The sequence below is a fragment of the Ranitomeya variabilis genome, chromosome 2 (assembly GCF_051348905.1).
Source record: "Ranitomeya variabilis isolate aRanVar5 chromosome 2, aRanVar5.hap1, whole genome shotgun sequence".
In the NCBI taxonomy this organism is placed as follows: domain Eukaryota; kingdom Metazoa; phylum Chordata; class Amphibia; order Anura; family Dendrobatidae; genus Ranitomeya; species Ranitomeya variabilis.
The window spans coordinates 871748528-871771860 of NC_135233.1; the positions used below are offsets into that span (position 1 = coordinate 871748528).

Here is a 23333-nt window from a genome sequence, read left to right on the forward strand (position 1 = left end):
GCCACTTTGGTTTCTCCTTTCTTTTGCAATTCAGGGTTTCATCCGCGTTTTTCATCTGGTCAGGTTGAATCTTCGGATTGTCCTGGAGTGGATGCGGTAGTGGATCGGTTGCATCGGATTTGGGGACAAGTGGTGGATAATTTGGAATTGTCCCAGGAGAGGACTCAGCAGTTTGCTAACCGTCGTCGTCGTGTTGGTCCCCACCTTCGCGTTGGGGACTTGGTGTGGTTGTCTTCCCGTTTTGTCCCTATGAGGGTTTCTTCTCCCAAATTTAAGCCTCGGTTCATCGGTCCTTATAGGATTTTGGAGATTCTTAACCCTGTTTCCTTTCGTTTGGACCTCCCGGCATCTTTCGCTATCCATAATGTGTTCCATCGGTCGTTGTTGCGGAGATATGAGGTACCGGTGGTTCCTTCTACTGAACCTCCTGCTCCTGTGCTGGTGGAGGGTGAATTGGAGTACGTCGTAGAGAAGATCTTGGACTCCCGTATTTCCAGACGGAGACTTCAATATCTGGTTAAAAGGAAAGGCTATGGTCAGGAAGATAATTCTTGGGTAACTGCCTCTGATGTTCATGCCTCGGATTTGGTTCGTGCCTTTCATAGGGCTCATCCAGATCGCCCTGGCGGTTCTTGTGAGGGTTCGGTGCCCCCTCCTTAAGGGGAGGGTACTGTTGTGTATCCGCTTTTTGGGCTCCCCTGGTGGTTGCTGGTGGTACTGGTGACTTGTTTGCACTTTGCTGCTTCTGTTCACCTGCTTCCATCAGTGTTTGGGAGTTTCCTATTTAGCCTTGCTCTCCAGTCATTTCAATGCCGGTCATCATTGTAACCAGAGTCTTTCGGTTGCATGTTCCTGCTACTAGTCTGCTGATCAGCTAAGTGGACTTATTGTCCTTATCGTTTTTGTATTTTTGTCCAGTGTACAGTTTTGTCATTTTCTGTTGCTGGAAGCTCTTGTGGTCTGATATTGCCACTCCTGTGTGATGAGTTGACACAGGAGTCTTAAAGTAATTTCAGAATGGTTTTTTGAAAGGGTTTTCAGTTGACCGTGAAGTCCTCTTTTGTATCCTTCTGCTATCTAGTAAGTGGACCTCTCTTTGCTAAATCTACTTTCATACTGTGTATGTCTTTTCCCCTGAAATCACCGTTAATATATGTGGGGGCTGCTATCATCTTTGGGGAATTTCACTAGAGGTAAGCCAGGTCTGTTTCTTCCTCTACCAGGCGTAGTTAGTCCTCCGGCTGGCGCGTGGCATTTAGGAAGCCGTAGGTATGCTCCCTGGCTACTATTAGTTGTGTGGTAGATTTAGCTCACGGTCAACTCGAGTTTCCATCACCCGAGAGCTCGTTCGTTATTTATATGTTTCTTATGTTCCCTTGCCATTGGGAACCATGACAGTTCACCAAGATTGACCTTCGAGGGGCGTATAATCTTGTGCGTATTAAACAGGGCGATGAATGGAAAACAGCATTTAATATGCCCGAGGGCCATTTTGAGTACCTGGTGATGCCATTCGGGCTTTCTAATGCTCCATCTGTGTTTCAGTGCTTTATGCACGACATCTTCCGAAAGTATCTGGATAGATTCATGATTGTATATTTGGATGATATTTTAGTCTTTCCGGATGATTGGGAGTCTCATGTGAAGCAGGTCAGGATGGTATTCCAGGTCCTTCGTGCTAATGCCTTGTTTGTGAAGGGGTCTAAATGTCTCTTCGGAGTTCAGAAAGTTTCCTTTTTGGGCTTCATTTTTTCCCCTTCTACTATTGAGATGGACCCTGTTAAAGTTCAGGCCATTTATGATTGGACTCAACCTACATCTGTGAAGAGTCTTCAGAAATTCCTGGGCTTTGCTCATTTTTACCGTCGCTTCATCGCTAATTTTTCTAGTGTGGTTAAGCCTTAGACTGATTTGACAAAGAAAGGTGCTGATGTGGTGAATTGGTCCTCTGCGGCCGTTGAGGCTTTTCAGGAGCTGAAACGTCGTTTTTCTTTGGCCCCTGTGTTGCGTCAGCCAGATATTTCGCTCCCTTTTCAGGTCGAGGTTGATGCTTCTGAGATTGGAGCAGGGGCTGTTTTGTCTCAAAGAAGTTCTGATGGCTCTGTGATGAAGCCATGTGCTTTCTTTTCTAGAAAGTTTTTGCCTGCTGAGCGTAATTATGATGTTGGCAATCGGGAGTTGTTGGCTATGAAGTGGGCATTCGAGGAGTGGCGACATTGGCTTGAGGGAGCCAAACATCGCGTGGTGGTCTTGACGGATCACAAGAATCTGACTTATCTCGAGTCGGCCAAGCGATTGAATCCTAGACAGGCTCGATGGTCGCTGTTTTTCTCCCGTTTCGATTTTGTGGTCTCATACCTTCCGGGTTCTAAGAATGTGAAGGCTGATGCCCTTTCTAGGAGTTTTGTGCCTGATTCTCCGGGAGTCCATGAGCCGGCTGGTATTCTCAAAGAGGGGGTGATTTTGTCTGCCATCTCCCCTGATTTGCGGCGGGTGCTGCAGGAGTTTCAGGCTGATAGACCTGACCGTTGTCCAGCAGATAAACTTTTTGTCCCTGATAGATGGACTAGTAGAGTTATTTCTGAGGTTCATTGTTCGGTGTTGGCTGGTCATCCTGGGATTTTTGGTACCAGAGATTTGGTGGCTAGGTCCTTTTGGTGGCCTTCCTTGTCACGGGATGTGCGTTCTTTTGTGCAGTCCTGTGGGACTTGTGCTCGGGCCAAACCTTGCTGTTCTCGTGCCAGTGGGTGACTTTTGCCATTGCCGGTCCCGAAGAGGCCCTGGACACATATTTCCATGGATTTTATTTCTGATCTTCCTGTCTCTCAAAGGATGTCTGTCATCTGGGTGGTTTGTGATCGCTTTTCTAAGATGGTCCATTTGGTACCCTTGCCTAAATTACCTTCTGTCATGAATCCCAATGGCTAGGGATAGCACAGGACAAGCAAAGTACAAATATATTACGGACGAGCTCTAGGGTGATGGAACCTGGGCTGACCGCTGCCCTACGCCTGACAAACGCAACTAGAGATAGCCAGGGAGCGTGCCTACGTTGGTTCTAGACGCCACGCACCAGCCTAAGAGCTAACTAGCACTGCAGAGAAAATAAAGACCTCACTTGCCTCCAGCGGAATGAACCCCAAAAGATATAGTTGCCCCCCACATGTATTGACGGTGAAATGAGAGGAAGGCACACACATAGAGATGATATATATAGTTTTAGCAAATTGAGGCCCGCTGTAAACTAGAAAGCAGAACGATACAAAAGGGGACTGAGCGGTCAGCAAAAAACCCTAATCAAAAAAACCATCCTGAGATTACAAGAACCCATGTGCCAACTCATGGCACATGGGGAGAACCTCAGTCCACTAGAGCTACCAGCTAGCATAGAGACATAATAAGCAAGCTGGACAAAAAACCAAACAACTGAAAATCAGCACTTAGCTTATCCTGAAAGATCTGGGAGCAGGTAGGCAGGAACCAAACAGAGCACATCTGAATACATTGATAGCCGGCAAGGGAAATGACAGAAAGGCCAGGTAAAATAGGAAACACCCAGCCACTGATGGACAGGTGGAAACCAAAGGCCGCAACCCACCAAAGTCACCCAGTACCAGCAGTAACCACCAGAGGGAGCCCACAAACAGAATCCACAACAGTACCCCCCCCTTGAGGAGGGGTCACCGAACCCTCACGAGAACCCCCAGGGCGATCAGGGTGAGCTCTATGGAAGGCGCGGACCAAATCAGTCGCATGAACATTGGAGGCGACCACCCAGGAATTATCCTCCTGACCATAACCCTTCCACTTAACCAAATACTGGAGTTTGCATCTGGAAACACGAGAATCCAAGATCTTCTCAACAACATACTCCAATTCTCCCTCCACCAGCACCGGAGCAGGAGGCTCAACCGAAGGAACAACGGGCACCTCATACCTCAGCAACAACGACCGATGGAACACATTATGAATAGCAAACGATGCTGGGAGATCCAAACGAAAAGATACAGGGTTAAGAATCTCCGAGATCCTATAAGGACCGATGAACCGAGGCTTGAACTTAGGAGAAGAGACCTTCATAGGGACAAAACGAGAAGACAACCACACCAAATCCCCAACAAGAAGTCGGGGACCCACGCGGCGACGGCGATTAGCAAACTGCTGAGTCTTCTCCTGAGATAACTTCAAATTGTCCACCACCTGATTCCAAATCTGATGTAGCCTGTCCACCACCACGTCCACTCCAGGACAATCCAAAGGCTCCACCTGACCAGAGGAAAAACGAGGATGAAACCCCGAATTACAAAAAAAAGGAGAGACCAACGTGGCCGAACTAGCCCGATTATTAAGAGCAAATTCGGCCAGTGGCAAAAAAGCAACCCAGTCATCTTGATCAGCAGAAACAAAACACCTCAAATAAGTTTCCAAGGTCTGATTAGTTCGCTCCATCTGGCCATTCGTCTGAGGATGGAATGCAGACGAGAAAGACAAATCAATGCCCATCTTGGCACAAAACGTCCGCCAAAATCTAGACACAAACTGGGATCCCCTGTCAGAAACGATATTCTCCGGAATCCCATGCAAACGAACCACGTTCTGAAAAAATAAAGGGACCAACTCAGAGGAGGAAGGCAACTTAGGCAAGGGCACCAAATGAACCATCTTAGAAAAGCGGTCACACACAACCCAGATAACGGACATTTTCTGTGAAACCGGGAGATCAGAAATAAAATCCATGGAAATGTGCGTCCAAGGCCTCTTCGGGATGGGCAAGGATAACAACAACCCACTGGCCCGAGAACAGCAAGGCTTAGCTCGAGCACACACTTCACAAGACTGCACAAAGGTACGCACATCCCTAGACAAGGAAGGCCACCAAAAAGACCTGGCCACCAAGTCTCTAGTACAAAATATTCCAGGATGACCAGCCAACACAGAAGAATGGACCTCGGAGATGACTCTACTGGTCCAATCATCCGGAACAAACAGTCTTTCTGGTGGACAACGATCCGGTTTATCCACCTGAAACTCCTGCAATGCACGTCGCAAGTCTGGGGATACGGCGGACAATATTACCCCATCCCTAAGGATACCAGTAGGCCCAGAGTCTCCAGGAGAGTCAGGCACAAAACTCCTGGAAAGAGCATCTGCCTTCACATTCTTTGAACCTGGCAGGTATGAAACCACGAAATTGAAACGAGAAAAAAACAACGACCAACGAGCCTGTCTAGGATTCAAACGCCTGGCAGACTCAAGGTAAATGAGATTCTTGTGATCAGTCAAGACCACCACACGATGTTTAGCACCCTCAAGCCAATGACGCCACTCCTCAAATGCCCACTTCATGGCCAAAAGCTCCCGATTACCCACATCATAATTGCGCTCGGCGGGCGAGAATTTTCTAGAGAAGAATGCACATGGCTTCATCACCAAGCCATTAGAACTTCTCTGTGACAAAACCGCCCCCGCTCCAATCTCGGAAGCATCAACCTCAACCTGAAAAGGAAGTGAAACATCTGGTTGACACAACACAGGAGCAGAAGAAAACCGGCGCTTAAGTTCCTGAAAGGCCTCCACGGCCGCAGGAGACCAATCAGCAACATCAGCACCCTTTTTAGTCAAATCAGTCAAAGGTTTAACAATACTGGAAAAATTAGCAATGAACCGACGATAAAAATTAGCAAACCCCAAGAACTTCTGAAGGCTCTTAACAGATGTAGGTTGTGTCCAGTCACAAATCACCTGAACCTTGACGGGATCCATCTCAATAGTAGAAGGAGAAAAAATGTACCCCAAAAAAGAAATCTTCTGGACTCCGAAGAGACACTTTGAGCCCTTCACAAACAGAGAATTGGCCCGCAGAACCTGAAACACCTTCCTGACCTGTAGAACATGAGACTCCCAGTCATCAGAAAACACCAAAATATCATCCAAATACACAATCATAAACTTATCCAGATATTCACGGAAAATATTGTGCATAAAGGACTGAAAGACTGACGGAGCATTGGAGAGTCCAAAAGGCATTACCAAATACTCAAAATGGCCCTCAGGCGTATTAAATGCGGTTTTCCACTCATCACCCTGTTTTATCCGCACCAGATTATACGCACCGCGAAGATCTATCTTAGTGAACCACCTAGCCCCCTTAATGCGAGCAAACAAATCAGTCAATAATGGCAATGGATACTGATACTTGACTGTAATCTTATTCAGAAGGCGATAATCTATACAAGGCCTCAGGGAACCATCTTTTTTTGCAACAAAAAAAAAAACCTGCTCCCAGAGGGGACGAAGATGGACGAATATGTCCCTTTTCCAAGGACTCCTCAATATAATTCCGCATAGCAGTATGCTCTGGCAGTGACAGATTAAATAAACGACCCTTAGGGAACTTACTGCCAGGAATCAATTCTATAGCACAGTCACAATCTCTATGCGGAGGGAGCGAATTGAGCTTAGGCTCCTCAAAAACATCCCTATAGTCAGACAAAAACGCAGGGATCTCAGAAGGAGTAGATGAAGCGATTGAAATCGGAGGTGCATCATCATGAACCCCCTGACATCCCCAGCTTAACACAGACATTGTTTTCCAGTCCAGGACAGGATTATGAGTTTGTAACCATGGCAGACCAAGCACTAGTACATCATGTAAATTATAAAGTACAAGGAAGCGAATCACCTCCTGATGAACGGGAGTCATGCGCATGGTCACTTGTGTCCAATACTGCGGTTTATTCATAGCCAATGGTGTAGAGTCAATTCCCTTCAGAGGAATAGGAACTTCCAGAGGTTCCAGACTAAAACCGCAGCGTTTAGCAAATGACCAATCCATAAGACTCAGGGCAGCGCCCGAATCCACATAGGCATCGACGGAAATGGAAGACAGTGAAAAAATCAGAGTCACAGACAAAATGAACTTAGGCTGCAGAGTACCAATGGCAAAAGATTTATCAACCCTTTTTGTGCGTTTAGAGCATGCTGATATAACATGAGCTGAATCACCACAATAGAAACACAATCCATTTTTCCGCCTATAATTTTGCCGTTCACTTCTGGACTGAATTCTATCACATTGCATAGTCTCAGGTGCCTGTTCAGAAGACACCGCCAACTGGTGCACGGGTTTGCGCTCCCGTAAACGCCGATCAATCTGAATGGCCATAGCCATAGACTCATTCCGACCTGTAGGCGTAGGGAACCCCACCATAACATCCTTAATGGCCTCAGAAAGACCATTTCTGAAGTTTGCAGCCAGGGCGCACTCATTCCACTGAGTAAGCACCGACCATTTCCGAAACTTCTGACAATATATCTCCGCTTCATCATGCCCCTGAGAGAGGGCTAATAAAGCCTTTTCAGCCTGAATCTCCAGGTTAGGTTCCTCATAGAGCAATCCCAATGCCAGAAAAAACCTATCCACACTGAGCAATGCAGGATCCCCTGGTGCCAATGCAAATGCCCAATTCTGAGGGTCGCCCCGCAGGAAAGATATTACAATCTTGACCTGTTGAGCAGGGTCTCCAGAGGAGCGAGATTTCAAAGAAAGAAACAATTTACAATTGTTCCTGAAATTCAGGAAGGTAGATCTATCTCCAGAAAAGAACTCTGGAATAGGAATTCTAGGTTCAGACATGGGAGTGTGAACAACAAAATCCTGTATGTTTTGAACTTTTGCCGCGAGATTACTCAGGCTGGAAGCCAAACTCTGGACATCCATGTTAAACAGCTAAGATCAGAGCCATTCAAGGGTTAAGAGGAGGTAAGAAGCAGCTAGACAGCAATTAAGGGCTAGGCAGCAAAACTCTGAAGGGAAAAAAAAAAAAAAAAATTTCCCTTAAACACTTCTCTTTCTCCTGCTTCAGCCCAAACAATTAACACTTTGTGGGCCGGCTATACTGTCATGAATCCCAATGGCTAGGGATAGCACAGGACAAGCAAAGTACAAATATATTACGGACGAGCTCTAGGGTGATGGAACCTGGGCTGACCGCTGCCCTACGCCTGACAAACGCAACTGGAGATAGCCAGGGAGCGTGCCTACGTTGGTTCTAGACGCCACGCACCAGCCTAAGAGCTAACTAGCACTGCAGAGAAAATAAAGACCTCACTTGCCTCCAGCGGAATGAACCCCAAAAGATATAGTTGCCCCCCACATGTATTGACGGTGAAATGAGAGGAAGGCACACACATAGAGATGATATATATAGTTTTAGCAAATTGAGGCCCGCTGTAAACTAGAAAGCAGAACGATACAAAAGGGGACTGAGCGGTCAGCAAAAAACCCTAATCAAAAAAACCATCCTGAGATTACAAGAACCCATGTGCCAACTCATGGCACATGGGGAGAACCTCAGTCCACTAGAGCTACCAGCTAGCATAGAGACATAATAAGCAAGCTGGACAAAAAACCAAACAACTGAAAATCAGCACTTAGCTTATCCTGAAAGATCTGGGAGCAGGTAGGCAGGAACCAAACAGAGCACATCTGAATACATTGATAGCCGGCAAGGGAAATGACAGAAAGGCCAGGTAAAATAGGAAACACCCAGCCACTGATGGACAGGTGGAAACCAAAGGCCGCAACCCACCAAAGTCACCCAGTACCAGCAGTAACCACCAGAGGGAGCCCACAAACAGAATCCACAACAACCTTCCTCCTCTGATTTGGTTCCATTATTTTTTCAGCATGTGGTTCGTTTGCATGGAATTCCGGAGAACATTGTGTCGGACAGAGGTTCCTAGTTTGTTTCTAGGTTTTGGCGGTCCTTTTGTGCTAAGATGGGCATTGATTTGTCTTTTTCTTCGGCTTTCCATCCTCAGACAAATGGCCAAACCGAACGAACCAATCAGACCTTGGAAACCTATCTAAGATGCTTTGTTTCTGCTGATCAGAATGATTGGGTGACCTTCTTGCCATTGGCTGAGTACGCCCTTAATAATCGGGCTAGTTCGGCTACTTTGGTTTCACCTTTTTTTGTAATTCTGGTTTTCATCCTCGTTTTTCTTCAGGGCAGGTTGAGCCTTCTGACTGTCCTGGTGTGGATTCTGTGGTGGACAGGTTGCAGCAAATTTGGACTCACGTAGTGGACAATTTGACGTTGTCCCAGGAAATGGCTTAACGTTTCGCTAACCGCCGTCACTGTGTTGGTCCCCGACTTCGTGTTGGGGATTTGGTTTGGTTGTCTTCTCGTTATGTTCCTATGAAGGTTTCTTCTCCTAAGTTTAAGCCTCGTTTCATTGGTCCTTATAAGATTTCTGAAATTCTCAATCCTGTGTCATTTCGTTTGGTCCTTCCAGCTTTTTTTGCCATCCATAATGTGTTCCATAGGTCGTTGTTGCGGAGATATGTGGCGCCTATGGTTCCTTCCGTTGATCCTCCTGCTCCGGTGTTGGTCGAGGGGGAGTTGGAGTATGTGGTGGAGAAGATTTTGGATTTTTTTTCGTATTTCGAGACGGAAGATTCAGTACTTGGTTAAATGGAAGGGCTATGGTCTGGAGGATAATTCCTGGGTTGTTGCCTCCGATGTCCATGCTGCCGATGTAGTTCGTGCCTTTCATTTGGCTCGTCCTGATCGGCCTGGGGGCTCTGGTGAGGGTTCGGTGACCCCTCCTCAAGGGGGGGGGTACTGTTGTGAATTCTGTTCTCGGGCTCCCTCCTGTGGTCATGAATGGTACTTTGGTGAGTTCTGTCCTTGGACACCCTCTGGTGGCTTTGAGTGGAACTGCTGGTCCTTGAGGTTGGCTTGCTCAGCTGCCCTCGTTTATTGATCTGCTGGCTTCCCTATTTAACTCCACTCAGATCGTTACTTCATGCCAGCTGTCAATGTCTCAGTACTGGTTCAGATCTCTCTTGGATTTCTCTGATGACCTGTCTACTCCAGCAGAAGCTAAGTCCCTGCTAGTTCATTTGTTGTTCATTGCTTTCTGAATATATTTCTTAGTACATGCTAAGTTCTAGTCCAGCTTGCTATCATGATATTTCCTTACTAGCTGGAAGCTCTGGGGGTGCAGAGTTGCACCTCCACACCGTGAGTCGGTGTGGAGGTCTTTTTTGCACACTCTGCGTGGTTTTTGTAGTTTTTTTGTACTGACCGCATAGTTCCCTTTTCTATCCTCTGACTATTTAGTGAAGACTGGCCTCCTTTGCTAAAACCTGTTTCATTCCTGTGTTTGTGACTTTCCTCTTAACTCACAGTCAATATTTGTGGGGGGCTGCCTTTTCCTTTGGGGAATTTCTCTGAGGCAAGGTAAGGCTTCTATTTCTATCTTTAGGGGTAGTTAGCTCTTAGGCTGTGAAGAGGCGTCTAGGGAGAGTTAGGTATGCTCCACGGCTATTTCTAGTGTGTGTGATAGGATTGTGATAGGATTAGGGTTTGCGGTCAGTAGAGTTCCCACTTCCCCAGAGCTTGTCCTAGATTTCTAGTTTAACTTTCAGGTCATTCCGGGTGCTCCTAACCACCAGGTCCATAACACATATGGGGCTTTTCTAACGTGATGTGCATGTGTTTGTTTTGGCCTCCCATTGAAGCGAATGGCGTTGCAGCTATGTTTGGAGACTATTCGACTAAATAATCGGTGAACATTGCAAATTCGGCAAACATAATCCGAATCGAACCCTGAAATATTCACTCATCTCTAATGATGATGCCATTAGTGAATATTTGAATGAGACCAATTAACTGACTGTATTCTAAATCTTAGAAGTTCACAAAAATCCCATTTCAGCTTACTCTACATGGGACATTTCAGATGTGCCATGTGTCCAGTTCAAGAACAAATAATAAAAATAAACATCATAGGAATTATAGACATTTCACAGTGTAGGAACTATATGATGTAGTACACTGCAATGAACCAGGCAATTAAAAGTATCAAGACAGATCTGATTAAATATTTAAACACAGACTAGAATATGGAGTTTTTTTGATTCTATATGTCTGAATTTATGCTAACATACCACTGTGTACCTTTGTACTTTGATCACTTGCAAAGTTTACTCCGAATAAATGTATGTACAGTGCCTTGCAAAAGTATTTGGCCCCCTGGAACTTTTCAAGCTTTTCCCACATATCATGCTTCAAACATAAAGATACCAAATGTAAATTTTTGGTGAAGAATCAACAACAAGTGGAACACAATTGTGAAGTAGACCGAAATTTATTGATTATTTAAAATTTTTGTGGAAATTCAAAAACTGAAAAGTGGGGCGTGCAATATTATTCGGCTCCTTTAACTTAATACTTTGTTGCGCCACCTTTTGCTGCGATTACAGCTGCAAGTCGCTAGGGGTATGTCTATCAGTTTTGTACATTGAGAGACTGAAATTGTTGCTCATTCTTCTTTGGCAAACAGCTCGAGTTCAGTGAGGTTTGATGGACAGGTTTGTGAACAGCAGTTTTCAGCTCTTTCCACAAATTCTCTATTGGATTGAGGTCTGGACTTTGACTTGGTGATTCTAACACCTGGTTATGTTTATTTGTGAACAATTCCATTGTACATTTTGCTTTATGTTTGGGATCATTGTCTTGTTGGAAGACAAATCTCCGTCCCATATCCAGATAAATAAAAAAAACAGTGCCTCAAAATGTAGTGAAGATTAAATCTTACATTTTATTCTGCCACCTGTGGCGATGTTTCGGTCCAGAGACCTTTTTCAAGCAGGTCTCTGGACCGAAACGTCGCCACAGGAGGCAGAATAAAATGTAAGATTTAATGTTCACTACATTTTGAGGCGATGTTTTTTTTCATTTATCTGGATATGGAACACGCTCTGGGATGGACTCCCTGGTTTTAACGTGCGCCTCTTGGTCTTTAAAGACTTGGATATTAATGGGTGCGGTTTAACAACTTTTTTTGTTTGGACATTTGAAATCTCCGTCCCAGTCTCAGGTCTTTTGCAGACTCCAAACAGGTTTTCTTTAAGAATGGTGCTGTATTTGGCTCCATCCATCTTCCCATCAATTTTAACTATCTTCCCTGTCCCTGCTGAAGAAAAGCAGTCCCAATCCATGATGCTTCCACCAGCATGTCTGACAGTGGGGATGGTGTGTTCAAGGTGATGAGCTGTGATGTCTTTACGCCAAACATATCGTTTGGCATTGTTGTCAAAAAGTTTGATTTTGGTTTCATCTGACCAGAGAACCTTCTTCCACATGTTTGGTGTGTCTCCCAGGTGGCTTGTTGCAAAGTTTAAACAACACTTTTTAAGGATATCTTTAAGAAATGGCTTTCTTCTTGCCAGTCTTCCATAAAGGCCAGATTTGTGCAGTGTACAACTGATTGTTGTCCTATGGACAGACTGTCCCACCTCAGCTGTAGATCTCTGCAGTTCATCCAGAGTGATCATGGGCCTCTTGGCTGTATCTCTGATCAGGTTTCTCCTTGTTTGAGATGAAAGTTTAGAGGGATGGCCGGGTCTTGGTAGATTTGCAGTGGTATGATACTCCATCCATTTCAATATGATCGCTTGCACAGTGCTGCTTGGGATGTTTAAAGTTTTGGAAATCATTTTGTATCCAAATTTGGCTTTAAACTTCTCCACAACAGTATCACGGACCTGCCTGTTGTGTTCCTTGGTCTTCATGATGCTCTCTGTCCTTCAAACAGAACCATGAGACTATCACAGAGCAGGTGCATTTATACGGAGACTTGATTACACACAGGTGGATTATATTTATCATCATTAGGCATTTAGGACAAGATTGGATCATTTAGAGATCCACAATGAACTTCTGGAGTGAGTTTGCTGCACTAAAAGTAAAGGGGCCGAATAATATTGCACGCCCCAATTTTCAGTTTTTGAATTTCCACAAAAATTTAAAATAACCAATAAACTTCGTTCAACTTCACATTTGTGTTCCACTTTTTGTTGATTCTTCACCAAAAATTTACATTTGGTACCTTTATGTTTGAAGCATGATATGTGGGAAAAGGTTGAAAAGTATCAGGGGGCCGAATACTTTTGCAAGGCACTGTACATGTTACATATATGTGTCCGTTCTTTTTCCAATGATAATTTATAATATATTGACATCTTTGTAATTATAATGTATTCTCTGTAAAAATGTAACACTATGGATATTAGAAAAAAAAGCATATTTACATTGGGAATACCGTATTTTTGGGACTATAAGATGCACCAGACCGTAAGACACACCCAGGTTTTCGAGGAAGAAATTAGAAAAAAAATTGAAGCAAAAATGTGGCCCATTCTGTTCTAATAGCCCTTATCCTGGTATGTATGGCCCCTTTATCTCTATCCCAGCATGCATTGCCACCTCTTCACTATCCTGATATGAATGGCCCCCGCATCCTTATCCTGGAATGCATGACCTCCTTATCCCTCTCCTGATATGCATAGCCCCCATCCCCTTCCTGGTATTCATGGCCTCCTTATCTCTATCCTGGTATGCATGGCCTCCTCATCCTTATCCTGGTATGCATGGCCCCATCCCTATCTGGGTATGCATGGTCCCCCTCATCCCTATTCTGGTATGCTTAGCCTCCTCAACCCTATCGTGGTATGCATGCCCTCCTCATTCCTATCCTGGTACAAATGACCCCCTCATCCCTAGTCTGGTAGGCATGGCACCCTCATCCCTATTCTGGTATGCATGACCTCCTCAACCCTTTCTTGGTATTCATGGCCTCCTAATCCCTATCCTGGTATGCATGCCCTCCTCATCCCTAGCCTGGTACGCATGGACCCCTCATCCCTAGCCTGGTAGGCATGTCCCCCTTTTCCCTCGCCTACTAGGCATGGTCATCCTCATCTCTATCCTGGTATGGAGGACCCCCATCTCTGTCCTGATATGCAGGGCTCCATCCTTATTCTGGTATGATTGGACCATCCCCATCCTGGTATGCATGGCCCCCATTAGAAAAACATTAAAAAAACTAAACCATTATACTTACCTTCCTATGCTCCCTCGCAGTGTCTTGCTATGATGCCAGCAGCTGCTTTATACTTGTAAGCAGCACATGGCAGGGACGTCATGCACTTCTTTCAATCAAAATACAGCTGCCGGAATACTCACTGCTCTCCATGCCAGGATTATGTGCATGTAGAGCAGTGAATATTAATTGCTCTTTAATAGCGGACACGATGTTAGCCGCAGCCGGCGGCCTCCTGCATCTGCCGGGCTTTCGCATGTCCTCCCCGCAACTTAAGGGAATGAGTATTCACTGATTTCCACACCTGGATCCATGGCATTCTACCAAGTACTCAACGTGTTATAATTTTAATCACAGACAGCACATAGACAGCACACAGAGAGCATTGATGGCATCCGTGTGCTGTAAACAATTTTCATCTGTGATGCTGATAAAAAAAGATATCACTGATTTTTTATATTGACACAGTCAGCAAAAAAATACAAACATATAAACAGCCACATAGAATATAACAGCTTTGTATTATATAAGCGAAAACCACCAATTTAACCCATAGGTGAAAAATGGATATCAGAATGAGGCCTAAAAGTGGGTATATGATTCTTTTATGGGTATGCATCATCTTATTTAACTCACATTTTAGCAAAATTGTATATATTTTGTTGCTAATATATGCACAAAAAAGTAAAGTACAGTGTTAAAATGCCTTTTTTTTTCCTATAACTAAAGCTAACTGCATAGGGATATTTTGCTTAGCTCAGCTCCAAGTATTAGTATTATTATAGGGGTGTCCCCAGACTGACATAATCATGGAGTAGGCCATCAATAAGAGATCGGGGTACAATGGATACACCAAACGATCAGCTAAAAGCTAAAATGACTAGCTATAAGCGATGTACAGGGGAAAAATTCAGCAGCACTATATATTGCTTAGCGGCCGCTGCCGAGTACTAAACTTTGTTTCTCACTAATTGCAGTATTCAGCATAATGGACCCCAACTGATCTCAGATGTATGACCTATCCTATTTATTAGGTTCAGTGTATTTCACTAGAAAATAAGTATTTCTTTACACATTCTCTGCTTTTACATTACAGTTACAACTGTTTTTTCACAATCATTTGGTTGAATGTTACAATGGGGGTTACTGTAAGTTAAAATGCTGCAATCCTCGGCAGCGACATTTTGGATGGCATAGTCCATTCTGTTCTGTGGAGGCCACTCTGGATCTTTCTGTATTTTTCTTTGCAACTTTCTGTATTGGCTCTTTGATTTGTAGTGAAAGAGTCGCTTTATTTTGAGCCAGAGTTTTCTATTTTCAATAAACCACATCTAGGAAAAATAAAGATAAATAAAATAGTTGGTCCCAAATGGCAGTATAAGGAGCTTGCACTATTGGATATGAAGAATTTATACTAGCTCTTGTAGTGCTCTTTTCTTATCAGTAAATGCAGTCCCAAGTAAATAAATCACTTATTTGAGAGAATACATTGACATAAGGTACCTTCACACTAAGCGACTTTGCAGCGAGAACGACAACGATCCGTGACGTTGCAGCGTCCTGGATAGCGATATCGTTGTGTTTGACACGCAGCAGCGATCTGGATCCTGCTGTGATATCGCTGGTCGTTGCTGAAAGTCCAGAACTTTATTTGGTCGTCAGATCGGCGTGTATCGTCGTGTTTGACAGCAAAAGCAACGATGCCAGCAATGTTTTACAATGGTAACCAGGGTAAATATCGGGTTACTAAGCGCAGGGCCGCGCTTAGTAACCCGATATTTACCCTGGTTACCATTGTAAAAGTAAAAAAAAAAAACAGTACATACTCACCCTCTGATGTCTGTCACGTCCCCCGGCGTCCGCGCTGCTGCTCAGAGCTTCCTGCACTGAATGTGTCAATGCCGGCCGTAAAGTAAAGCACAGCGGTGACGTCACTGCTCTGCTGTTAGGGCCGATGCTTACACAGTGCAGGGAAGCGGACGCCGGGGGACACGAATGTAAGTATGTAGTGTTTTTTTTTTTACATTTACACTGGTAGCCAGGGTAAACATCGGGTTACTAAGCGCGGCCCTGCGCTTTGCAACCCAATGTTTACCCTGGTTACCCGGGGACTTTGGCATCATTGGTCGCTGGAGAGCGGTCTGTGTGACAGCTCTCCAGCGACCAAACAGCGACGCTGCAGCGATGATCGGCATCATTGTTGATATCGCTGCAGCGTCGCTTAATGTGATGGTACCTATAGCTAACAGAGATAAAGTCACGCTCAAGGTATCTTATCACCAAACTATGAGGAGTTGTAAGGGTCTCTTGGTCTCTGTTGTATGCAAAGTGAAACTCTTAACTTATACAGCGGGTGAAATGAGTATTAAACACATCATTATCATCAATTTTCTAAGTAAATTTATTTCTAAAGGTGCTATTGACATAAAATTCTCACCAGCCATCAGTAACAACCTATCCAATCAACATATGCAAAAAATCAAACCGTACGTGTTCATAAATAAACATATGTGTGATAATGAGAAATGACACATGGAAAAGTAGTCAACACGCTTACTGAAATGTATTTTTTACTTCGTACACAAGCCTTTGTTGGAGACGACAGCTTCAAGATGCCTCCTCTATGGAGAAACTAGTGGCATGCATTGCTTAGGTGTGATTTTGGCCCATTCTTCCACCTAAAAATGCTTCAAAACCAGAAGGTTCTGTGGGCTTCTTCTATTAACTCAGAGCTTTAGTTTCTTTCATAAATATTTCATTAGATTCAGGTCAAGCGATTGGCTGGGCCACTCTAGCAGCTAAGTTTTCTTTCTCTAAAACCAATTGACAGTTTCCTTGGCTGTGCGGTGGGGATCATTGCCTTGCTGAAAATTCCACCCTTGTTTCAGCCTCATCATCCTTTTAGATGGCAGCAGATTTTTATCAAGAATGTCTTCGTACATTTGTTCATTCATCCTTCCATTAATTATATGAAGTTTGCCAGGGAGGTATGCAGAAAAACAACCCCACACCATGATGTTCCCACCTCCAAACATCATTATTGGTATGTTGTTTTGGGGTGCTATACAATGCCTTTTAGTCTCCAAACATGGTGTGTATTATGTCATCCAGAGAGATCAATTTTAGTCTCATTTGACCAGAAAATACTTTTCAAGTATTTCACAGGCTTGTTTAAATGTTGTTGAGCAAACTTTAAACGCCCTTGAGCATGCTTTTTGTTCAGCAATGGAGCCTTGCATAGTAAGAATGCATTCAGGACATAGGGGTTGAACACATTGCCTATAGTTTTCTCTGAAATAATTATTCCTGTCGACTCCAAGTCTTTCTATAACTTTTCACAAGTGGTCCTTGGCTTTTGGACAACACTTCTGATAATTCTTTTCACTTTTCTGTGTGAATTCTTGCAGGGAGCACCTGTTAATGGCCATTTCATGTTGTAATGATGATCTTTCCAACAGTGCTCACAGAGACCTTCAGAAGTATAGAAATGCATCTGTAACCAATGCTTTCAGTAAATTTTTCAATAATAAGGTTGCAAAGATCTTGAGACAGCTCATTTGTTTTACCGATCATGACATGTTGCTTGTGTTTTGCCTTGATAATAAGACCCCTTTTTAACGGACATCTGTTAAACCAGCTGATATTATTTTCATTAAATGGCAAGATTGCTAACTAATTACTGATTTCAGCTGGTGTTGTAAGGGAGAAGACCGGGCTGTGGGTGCTGACAAGGCACCGGGTCCGGAACTGCTGTGGCCGAGTATGTTGTTGCAGGGGGGAAGGAAATTGAGGATGGAGGAGACCCATGACTTGCATAGAAAGGGCATGGTGAGCCAGAGGAGCATAAGGGGTTTTGAGTGGGAAGTGAGGGGTAGTTCCTGCCAGAGGATGGCAAGAGGGCAGTCCTGTGTCGTGCTGCGGGTAGCGTTAGGTCACGCAGTAGTGAAAGGTGACAAGTGCAGGAAGGGCAGGTGAGCATCGCTGGGCACGCAGGGCAGAGCATGCTGAGCAGGAGATTGTTGTGCGAGGCTCCCGATTGCAGAGAACGCCAAGCAGGAGATTGTTGAATGAGAGTCCTGACTGCAGAGCCCGCCGAAAGGGAGGTTGTTGTGAAAGACTCTCGGCCATCGGGCAGCTGAATGGACTAGGGTTTCAGCGGGCAAAACTAGTAACCACCTACTGCTATCAGAAGAAGAACCGTTTGTCGCTGGCGGGGAAGCCGGAAGACTCCACACTGGACGCAGCCGGCATCCAGACAGCCATCAAACTCTGAGAGAGATACGGACAGCCAAGTCACGATAAGTGAAACTGATAGACTGTTAGTTTGAAGCACTGTTATCCCGTTGAACCTTCAACCCTTTAACTGCATTTCCCTTGTTTTCTCCCTGCGAGGAGTTTATTTGTGTGTTGATAAAGTTAATAATTGTTTAACTCTTTCTCTGCGCGACTGTGTCACTGCATACCTGTACCTGTGTTAGGCTACGTTCACATTTGCATTGTTGGGCGCAACGTCGTCGACGCAAAGCACAATGCATGTCAAACGCAAACACAACGCAGCGTTTTTTGACACATGCGTTGTCCTATACAATTGAAGATCCAAAACGACCCCCAAAAAATACATTTACTCAAAAGGCGCATGCATCAAAAAACGCGGCTCAATGCAGGCAACTGCGCCCTATGCGTTTTTCATAGACACTGATGTGTTTTTTGGCGCATTTACGACGCAGGTGCGTTGCATGCGTTTTTCTTCGGAAATGTGACGCATCAAAACTGCAACCTGTAGCGTCGTCCGCGCCCTGTCTGGTGCACCAAAAAAAGCATGCATCATACAACGCATGACAACGCATACCGGCGCATGTCCATGCACCCCCCATGTTAAAGAAAGGGGTGCATGACGCATGCGTCGGTATGCGTCGACGACGCTGCGCCCAACAATGCAAATGTGAACATAGCCTTACAGTGTCATAACTTTCCATAGCTTTTTGCACTTCTGTTTTTTTCAAGTGTTCAATAGTTTTTTTCTGTGTAGTTTCTCATTGTTATACATAATTTATGGACATCTGTGGTTCAATTTCCTTTTGCTTGCTTGGATTAGATTGGTTGTTATTGACATCTGGAGGACATTTCATGCCAATAACAATTTAGAAATATATGTACTGTATACAGTGGGGCAAAAAAGTATTTAGTCATTCAGCAATAGTGCAAGTTCCACCACTTAAAAAGATGAGAGGCGTCTGTAATTTACATCATAGGTAGACCTCAACTATGGGAGACAAACTGAGAAATAAAAATCCAGAAAATCACATTGTCTGTTTTTTTTATCATTTTATTTGCATATTATGGTGGAAAATAAGTATTTGGTCAGAAACAAACAATCAAGATTTCTGGCTCTCACAGACCTGTAACTTCTTCTTTAAGAGTCTCCTCTTTCCTCCACTCATTACCTGTAGTAATGGCACCTGTTTAAACTTGTTATCAGTATAAAAAGACACCTGTGCACACCGTCAAACAGTCTGACTCCAAACTCCACTATGGTGAAGACCAAAGAGCTGTCAAAGGACACCAGAAACAAAATTGTAGCCCTGCACCAGGCTGGGAAGACTGAATCTGCAATAGCCAACCAGCTTGGAGTGAAGAAATCAACAGTGGGAGCAATAATTAGAAAATGGAAGACATTCAAGACCACTGATAATCTCCCTCGATCTGGGGCTCCACGCAAAATCCCACCCCGTGGGGTCAGAATGATCACAAGAACGGTGAGCAAAAATCCCAGAACCACGCGGGGGGACCTAGTGAATGAACTGCAGAGAGCTGGGACCAATGTAACAAGGCCTACCATAAGTAACACACTACGCCACCATGGACTCAGATCCTGCAGTGCCAGACGTGTCCCACTGCTTAAGCCAGTACATGTCCGGGCCCGTCTGAAGTTTGCTAGAGAGCATTTGGATGATCTAGAGGAGTTTTGGGAGAATGTCCTATGGTCTGATGAAACCAAACTGCAACTGTTTGGTAGAAACACAACTTGTCGTGTTTGGAGGAAAAAGAATACTGAGTTGCATCCATCAAACACCATACCTACTGTAAAGCATGGTGGTGGAAACATCATGCTTTGGGGCTGTTTCTCTGCAAAGGGGCCAGGACGACTGATCCGGGTACATGAAAGAATGAATGGGGCCATGTATCGTGAGATTTTGAGTGCAAACCTCCTTCCATTAGCAAGGGCATTGAAAATGAAACGTGGCTGGGTCTTTCAACGTGACAATGATCCAAAGCACACCGCCAGGGCAACGAGGGAGTGGCTTCGTAAGAAACATTTCAAGGTCCTGGAGTGGCCTAGCCAGTCTCCAGATCTCAACCCTATAGAAAACCTTTGGAGGGAGTTGAAAGTCCGTGTTGCCAAGCGAAAAGCCAAAAACATCACTGCTCTAGAGGAGATCTGCATGGAGGAATGGGCCAACATACCAACAACAGTGTGTGGCAACCTTGTGAAGACTTACAGAAAACGTTTGACCTCTGTCATTGCCAACAAAGGATATATTACAAAGTATTGAGATGAAATTTTGTTTCTGACCAAATACTTATTTTCCACCATAATATGCAAATAAAATGATAAAAAAACAGACAATGTGATTTTCTGGATTTTTATTTCTCAGTTTGTCTCCCATAGTTGAGGTCTACCTATGATGTAAATTACAGATGCCTCTCATCTTTTTAAGTGGTGGAACTTGCACTATTGCTGAATGACTAAATACTTTTTTGCCCCACTGTATGTACTTAAAATATTGGTTGCTTGTTCATTACACTGGTCAACAGCATTTTTGGTGCCAAAGATATTTCATCGAATTTAGGGTATTTTTGGGGTGCTGATTCTGAATATGTCATCAGTTTTGCCAGATTGGCTCAAGTTTTTGAGATTTTTGGTATCTTATTTATAGCACTTGTTGGTAAATGCGACGCATCATCTCATTAATTTCTTTGGATTAGTACTTGAACTGAGCAGTTCTCAATATAGTTTTGTGTTAATTAGTGTTCTAAAAGTTTGTTCATAGCTTGATTTTTGCACTAACTTTATGTTGTTGTCTGTTTTCCAGTGAAAAGCATGAACTCATCAAGAAGAAGTTGTCTTAACGATCCAGACTCATTCTGTTACATTTGTGGTGAATACACACTGCCAAAACATAGAAGAAACATAACAGACTTCGTAAAAAAAGTGTATTTTGCCTATTTTGGGGTTATGCTTGGGGACCAAGACAAGTTTTGGGCACCACACATAGTGTGCAAAGCATGTATCGAATTATTACGAAAATGGAGCAAAGGACAAAGAAAAAGCTTCAAATTTGGTGTTCCAATGGTGTGGAGAGAGCCAAAAAATCATCATGATGACTGTTATTTATGGTAAACACAGGTACAGGCACATCTTCACAATGAGGGACAGGCCTTCTTGCAGATTCCATGTTACTCCTATTTTCGTTTCTTATGCTTATTGAATCCTTGCACTTGCACTGCACAGAAATAACAGTCATCATGATGATTTTTTGGCTCTCTCCACACCATTGGAACACCAAATTTGAAGCTTTTTCTTTGTCCTTTGCTCCATTTTCGTAATAATTCGATACATGCTTTGCACACTATGTGTGGTGCCCAAAACTTGTCTTGGTCCCCAAGCATAACCCCAAAATAGGCAAAATACACTTTTTTTACGAAGTCTGTTATGTTTCTTCTATGTTTTGGCAGTGTGTATTCACCACAAATGTAACAGAATGAGTCTGGATCGTTAAGACAACTTCTTCTTGATAAGTTCATGCTTTTCACTGGAAAACAGACAACAACATAAAGTTAGTGCAAAAATCAAGCTATGAACAAACTTTTAGAACACTAATTAACACAAAACTATATTGAGAACTGCTCAGTTCAAGTACTAATCCAAAGAAATTAATGAGATGATGCGTCGCATTTACCAACAAGTGCTATAAATAAGATACCAAAAATCTCAAAAACTTGAGCCAATCTGGCAAAACTGATAGCATATTCAGAATCAGCACCCCAAAAATACCCCAAATTCATTAAAATATTTTGGACACCAGAAAAAAAATTTTTTTTTGTTGACCTGTGTTATTTATTCCACCCACTGTATGCAGCTATTTCTTGTGCACAGAACTGGCAGCAGAGTGTCTTGGAGATCTACATCTACATCAGTACACAACTGTACTCAAGTCAAGACTAGAGATGAGCGAATATGTTTAGAAAGCGATCGCCAAACATACATTCAGCACTAATATTGCACATTTGGATTCCTGATCGGAAACACAACCATTTTTTCTTAAAATCGGAAATAGTCTATAAAATTCGGTAAATGTGCGGGAAAATAAATAACGTTGTAACTAAACTATTTTAAAGAATATAATAGATAAATAGATAGGTAGATGGATAATAAGCTGGCAATTCAGCAGCCGCGAACAGTAAAATCACAGCGGGATCCGACAGGATAGAATAGATGGCTTACATACAGTATATACATATAGAATAGAAAGATATATAGATGTCAGTGACATATGCAATTAGTACATTGTGTATGCAGCTTACTGTACATGTATTTAATTATTAAAAGATTATTTTTCTAAAAAAAAAAAGGGGCGAAAGCTCCAGCGTAATTTTCTTAACTAGCAAAGGGAAATCCGACGGCAGGGGCAGATATTTATAGACTGAGAAGGGGGTAATACCGGTGGAACTTCCCAGGCTATTAATATCAGCTCTCACAACTATATACTTAGCCTTTACTGGCTATTAAAATGGGAACCCTCCATAAAAAAATGATGTAGGGTCCCCTTATAATTAATAACCTGCAAAGGCTAGGCAGACATCTGCGGGCTGATATTAGTAGCCTTGGAAGGAGTCATGGATATTGCCCCCCAAGGCTAAAAACATCAGCGTTCAGCTGCCCCAGTAAGCTACACATGCACTGTATTAATTAAATATGTCACTGACATCTGTATACAAATTTATTCTATGTGTATAGAATAAATTTGCATATGTATGTGTCTATGTCTATGTGTACAGTATGTAATCCATCTATTTTATCCTTGCTGGTCTTGCTGTGATTTTGCTGTACGCAGCTGCTGAATTGCCAGTTTTGTATCTATCTATCTATCTATCTATCTATCTATCTATCTATCTATCTATCTATCTATTTATTATCTATCAAATCTATATATTTTTACAGATGTGTTTTGAAGAATATTTCCTTTGAAAACTATGTGTAAATAACAAAGAACATTGCTCTGTGTAAAAGTTCATGTTAAAATCACAGTACAATCAGATAGCAATTGCACTACATTAGGATGTAAATCAGATCCTAGGTGTTAAAAATCACATGAAAAATGCATGACACTTACATTACACTAGTCCAACTTTACAGAAACAAAATCAGACCGATT

At 43.4% G+C, this 23333-nt stretch overlaps 1 protein-coding gene across 1 annotated transcript in view; it reads right to left on the reverse strand.

Annotated features, from left to right (window-relative positions):
• Nucleotides 1-14234: 14234 nt before the first annotated feature.
• LOC143808061 (putative cation-transporting ATPase 13A4) overlaps nt 14235-23333 on the reverse strand; it is a 381893-nt gene continuing 372794 nt past the window's right edge. Inside the window, exon 30 of the mRNA XM_077290321.1 lies at nt 14235-15227. Coding sequence (XP_077146436.1) covers nt 14982-15227 — 246 coding nt within the window. The 3' untranslated portion in view covers nt 14235-14981. The remainder of the gene's footprint in view (nt 15228-23333) is intronic.